This window comes from Lagopus muta, chromosome 5 (genome assembly GCF_023343835.1).
Source record: "Lagopus muta isolate bLagMut1 chromosome 5, bLagMut1 primary, whole genome shotgun sequence".
Lineage (NCBI taxonomy): Eukaryota > Metazoa > Chordata > Aves > Galliformes > Phasianidae > Lagopus > Lagopus muta.
This window is the reverse complement of record NC_064437.1, coordinates 7,342,548-7,348,547: the sequence shown is the minus strand read 5'-3', so window position 1 is coordinate 7,348,547 and position 6,000 is coordinate 7,342,548. Positions and strand designations below refer to the sequence as shown.

Genomic DNA, 6,000 nt, shown 5'->3' with positions numbered 1-6,000 from the left:
AACCATGAAAGCAGAGGCGGGTCTCTGGAAAAAGCACTATAGTTTTGCTCTGCCTAAGGGGTTCAGAGGCGACATTGTAGAGGTCTCGAAGTGGAAAGATGGGTGGGGGCAGCTATTAGTGGAACAGAAGATGTAAGAGAGAAACTGAGACAGAAGTGAAATGAATCTGAACACAACGTGCTGGAACAAGGATGGAGAGGGTGGGCTCCAGAACGGGCATGCTGCCTGACTGAAGAGCAAGGCAGATGCTCTTGGCAGATAACCTTATGTTTGGATGTTATGGTATTGCTAGGCAGGTGGAGGGGCTGGGAAGAAGGTTACCAACATGGGAGCTGACAAATGGGATGTCATCATTTCCCATATGGGTAACTATCTCCAATCTGTCCTTTCTATCCGACTAAAGCTTGGGATATCTCAGCAGAAAGGATACCACTCTGGCAGAGATGAGGATTCCACATTAGGTCTTCACAGAGTTGAAAATTGCAGGCTCTGGGGCAGATGTGGGTGACAGAAAACAAGTAGAAACAGCGATTTCAGGAAAATCCAGTTATTAAATCTGAACTTAAAAGGCTGACTTTTACAAGTCAGATGGCAGGAATCTCTGACAGCTGATATCAGGGCAGCCCAAGGGCTTCCCAGAACCAGCTTGTCCACTTCTTGGTCTCAAAGTGACTCTGGGAGCCCTTGGGGAAGATGGAATCTGAAAATGAAACAACACGCACATTCCTCAGCTGCTTTTATCACTTTATTCATATTTCTTGAGCAAATCCTTTAGCAGCTAAGCAAATATCTGAAACTCTCTTATTATATATATGCATACGTATATAAATAGAACCATTCAAAAATAAATAACAAGGAATTCTGCAAATATTTTCCCACTGAATATGCAAAAGGAACATTTTCCTCCCAGTAAACCAACTTTGAAAAGTCTTCCACTAAAACCCTATAAAACCCAATGATAGTCATAAATTAACAGTAGATTAATTCAAAGGAGAACTTATCCCCCCTCTGCATACCTTCTAATCCATATCTCCAAGAGGTCATTTTAATTATCACACTGTCACAGCTATTCATTACTCTGCTCTAGGAGACAGAGAGCCAGCACTATGCCTTTTGGATGCCTTGGAATTCATCATATGGGGGCGTTTTATTCTCCTTAAAATGCTCACAGTTTAACCCCCTCACCTTGAAAGACTGACAACATCACATTTGCTCAGTATTTTAAACCATTCTCCTTCCAGTGGGGTATCTCGTTTTAGCCAAGTTACCCTTTTCAGAGACAAACTAACTAACTAATGGACTAATGAAAGCTCAGCAAGCAGCTGACTAATGCACAGAAACAATCAGCTCAAGTTTTTTCAGATCCTGAGTAGTTTGCACTTTTTCAGAGGCATGCAAAGCCCTTTTTTTTTTTTTTTTTTTTTCTCCCAAATTGTACCTGCTCACTCATTCATTCTGATTGCAGTCATGCTAATCAGATTGGAAACCATGTGCCAGTGGTCCTAAGAGGGCTGTCTGGGTGGTGCAATAGGACTACAGAAGAGCGTGTGAGGTCCTAAGACACAGAATGCAGACCTTGACCCTGCTTGCTTTGTGTTAGCTTGTATGGCAGAGACCCCAAAGGACCTTATGCAGAGCTCCCTCACACCCAAAATAACACTAAGACAGATACAGTATTCAAAGACAGATGAGCATATGAGGAACTACTAGTTTCCTGGCTACATAAACACAACTCAGGTTGCTTTCTGGTAGTTCTTTGTAGGATCATAGATTGGTTTAGTGTTGGTAATGCTGACGTTCCGCAGCCAGTTCTCCACTGCTGAAGATACAGGGAATATTTTCACTAGGGGCAGTAAATTTAAATAGCCTGGAAGGTCCATTGCCTATAATTTCCAGTTTTTCTCATATATCTTCATTTTTGCCCAGGATGCTTTCTTCTCTATCCAGCTCATCATGACTACCCAGCTGAGTCTGACCCTGTTTCTAGATTGCAAGGGTCTTGTCCTGGCTTAGAGAAGAGGAGCAACCAACCTCACTTCCTGTACTACAGAGTGTCTTGGACTGCTACTTCTTTGGGACCACCTGACACCAAGGGGAGCTCATTCATTCTTGTTTCACATATCTCCCTTTAACCTCATTCTGGTTCATCCTTCCCCTTTCTATCCACTGGGTCTCAGCACCTTCTCTTTCAGCGCTACCCCTCGCTGACACTGCCGCAGTCATAAATCTTTTGGAAGCCCACTCTTCCCAGATTCCTACCAGCTACTGCTGGAGGAACATGGTTTCTGCCTGTAGGACAGGGCTTGCAGCGAATTTTGTGCTGCACCTGACAGGTGACACCACTAGCATTTCTCATATGACCACTTTCCTCAAATGATCTGATAGAAGAGCAAAAGCCTAACCATGCAGCAGATGATAAACGGCACACTGAGGAGCACCTGCCTGACTCCCAGAAGCTATTTATCAGGCTCTCATAATGCAAGCTAACTGGGCTAGCACATGCAATTGGCATAAAAGCTTCTGAGCCTGACACTAAATGGGGAGACATCACATAGTGAAGCAGGGGAGCCAGGACTCCCTCATTTGCTCATTGTATGGATTACCCCTTAAAAGAGAGGGAGAGAGAGGGGCTGGTGGAAGAAGAGGAGGCTTTCTCATTTTAACAAATAGCTTTTCAGCCACTGCAAATGATTTCTCTAGATCTATTGGGTCACTCTTTTTTTTTTTTTCTTTCTTTCTTTTTTTTCCCAGAGATGAGAGCTAAAAAAAAAAAGAAAGAAAAAGGCTTGAAATTGATTTACCGTCTATAAATAAAAAAGAATCAATGGTAAAATTTCTAGCTAATTTCTCTCTCCTTCGTTTCCCTCTGGACTATTTGTTATCTTAGAAATACTTATCTGGGAAAAAAAAAAAAAGAGAAATATCAGCAGTTCCAGCTCCAGCTGCACTCTTCCACCTCACCACACAAACCAGCCCTCCTCTCCTCTCTTCTCCTCTCATCGTGCAGGGAGAGATTGGTCCTTCAGGTGTGCCTGGCTTCTCTTCCCTGGCTTGCTGTCAGCATGGCTGGTCCCCTGGCTCTTCTGGGTGGTGCATTTAAAGGCTGGCAGCTTTTCCTTCCTGCCAAAAGAAGAGAGAGAGGACAGGTGTTATGAATGCTGTGGTGTTCCTACAGCAGGTAAGCAAACCCTGGGTGGCTGAGCTCTGAGGAGATGCACGTGCAGTCTCACAGGGAAGCATCTGCAAGGGAGGCTTTGGCTGCTCAAGAGAAATTAGAGATGGTTAAGAGAAATTAGAGCTGGTGCCCTGCTCCTCTGGTCAGAGAAGGGTTAGTCCTTCCAGAAGGCACTCTGCACTATCTCTGAACTCTCCAAGAGAAAGCCCTGTTTCCCTTCAGGCCAATGCACTGTTTTCTCCTCACCACACTTCTGAAACATTTCACATCATTTCTCCCCATTATCAGCAATCATGTCACAGTGAATATTTCCTTCTGGGGTAGATACTGCTTCCAGGACAGCTGGTTCCCAGGTCTGCTCACCTCTTCATTGCCCCTGCTATGAAGAAGGCTCACAGCCATGGCCAAACTCTGCCCATGTGGCTGGGGAGCACCCATCACGTGGCATGTGATGCCAGTGATTCCAGCACTTCCATTAACTCCAAATATTTAATTATAATGTAAAACTTTACTTGTCACTGTTGTTTGTGGCCTGACCCTTTCAGCACCCTTTGGGCTGCAGACCTCGCAAAGCAGTTGGGGTTCAATTGCTGATCTCTGATGAGGAGAAATATAAAGCCCTCTTTCAGAGATGTGAGCTCATCACAGCCTGGCATGGCTGCACCAGCCTTGTAGCTTCCCACAGCCTGTCCTGTATAGCAGAGCTGCTTCATGTGGTTCTGCTCTCACTGTGTGCTTCCCAGGCAAAGTGCTGCCGGGTGTGTGTTTACAGTGTGCATTCTGGATGTTTGCTGCTTTAAGGAAAAGTAAATCTCTAGCCTTTATTATCTGTTAATTTTTTTTTAACATTTCTGTTCTGTTTACTTACACAGCCTCTTTGCTTAAAGGCCTTAATTAAACCCTCCCAATTCACAGCCCACCACTTCCACCACCCTCAGGCTCCTGACAGTTGTGTGTCACAGCATGACAGGCACAAACAGCCTCAGCCTGTCTGTCTGCTCATCTAGCTGCTGGGCAGAGCCAAACCTAGGAACCAATCCTCACATCTTTGTACCCTGAGATATAGCTATGATGGGAGGCTGAACGTGAAGGTCCACAGGTCCTACAGCCATGTACCCCGCTGTGCTGGTGCTGTGCTGGAGCAGGAATCTTTGCCTTAGGACACCATGACAGAGTCATGGAATCACAGAACATCCTGAGTTGGTAGGAATCCATAAGACCTATTGAGTCCAACTCCTGGCTGAGGGAGCTTCACTGCCTCAGCTCTCCCCTCCCCATTGCCATCACAACTGCCACCATTTCAGCATCTACTGCATCTCTACAGTTCAACCAACCTATGAATTTTGAAGAGAAAAACACAGAGACAAAAATAAATAAATTAGGACCCTGTGAGGGAGACCTGAGAGGCACACAGAAGTGAGAACAAGTGCTTTCTCTGGTTCTGTGTATAATTACATTGACAAGTTCCTAGACAATGCTGGAGACCCAAACACAGCAGCAGCTGTGGACCAAACAGAGAATCACACAAAACATAGGGAGGCATGTCAGTCAAGACATCCCTGCCCTTGGGCTGCCCCTGTTACTGCTGACAGCCTGCCCATGCCCAGCACTGAACAGGCAAGGCTTACCCCAGCAGAGGCAACCTCCTTCCCAGAAAGGCAAACTGGGCTGTCTGCTCTTTGCAGGAGAAGAAAGCAACATAAGAAACATGCAAAGAGGATTTTTGCATCTGCATAACACCTGAAAAGCAAACTCGGGTTAACCAACAGCACTTACAGTGGGATTTTTATTCACTGCCCTTTTTTAGCAGCTATCCAAGCACAAGTTGAGCTGAAGAACCACAAATATCAAGCACTCAGTTCACACCAGATTCTTGCGAGAAAGTGATTTGTGGCCATACAGCCTATTGATAGACAGTTGTGATCAAATCACAGCCCTGCTGCGTGCTCATCGCACATACAACAGTTAATCTTGCAGCCATGCAAACTGTTTGCAAATCTCAGAGGCATAGCAATTACAATACCAAATTTATACCGCATCTCTCAGTCAACTAATTGTACATCCAAAAAATCACCACTTGAATAATCTGAATACATTCACCTTTGGTGCTAAAAAAAAAACCTTCAGTACATGCGTGATCTCAACATAATTTTGAGTTACGGAACCCATGGGAAAAAATGCCAACCTCTGATTTCAACAGCAAAATTGCTTCTTTCTAAATACAGGAGGAGCATAGCTCACATGGAGGTCTGGCATCTTGGTGCTTCCAGAGAGGCTTTTTTTCATGTTCTACAAAATGGAGACATTGCTTGCTTTAGCTCGGCCCATAGTTAGCAATTCAAGCCCTGTATACATCTACAACAAATGTACTGCACATGTTCACCTCTAAAACAATTTCACTGGTATTTTTAATTGTTAGGAAATCTTAAGGATCTCAAAATGAATTATCAGACCTCCAGACCAGGCTGATGTTTTAGATGAGCTGTGGTTTACACACCACTGTCCTAAAGCAGCGCAGGTGAGCTCACAGCCTGTAAGCACAGGTGTGCTCTTGTGGCATTTGGGGCTCTTTCACACATGCTTTTCTTGACATTTGTTTCCAATTGGTGAAGCACGTTGAGGTGGGGAGTGATAGATGTTAGTGACTTTGCAGCTGGCATACTGAGAGGGCCAAAGCACAGAAGAGAATTCTGTATTTAAACTGCAAAGGGAGGAGAAAATAAGGTTATTAAAGCCACGTGAGTAGGATTGAAAATGAATCATCAAGGCTGAAAAATGACTAACCTCTGATCCCTGAAACCATGAAATCTGGTTGCTGTCGTGTG

At 44.6% G+C, this 6,000-nt stretch overlaps 1 protein-coding gene across 2 annotated transcripts in view; it reads right to left on the bottom strand.

Annotated features, from left to right (window-relative positions):
- Nucleotides 1-747: 747 nt before the first annotated feature.
- BEND5 (BEN domain containing 5) overlaps nucleotides 748-6,000 on the bottom strand; it is an 851,759-nt gene continuing 846,506 nt past the window's right edge. For both annotated transcript variants that reach the window (XM_048944758.1, XM_048944759.1), the window contains exon 13: nucleotides 748-3,120. In XM_048944758.1, the coding sequence (XP_048800715.1) occupies nucleotides 2,997-3,120 (124 nt within the window). In that variant the 3' untranslated portion in view covers nucleotides 748-2,996. The remainder of the gene's footprint in view (nucleotides 3,121-6,000) is intronic.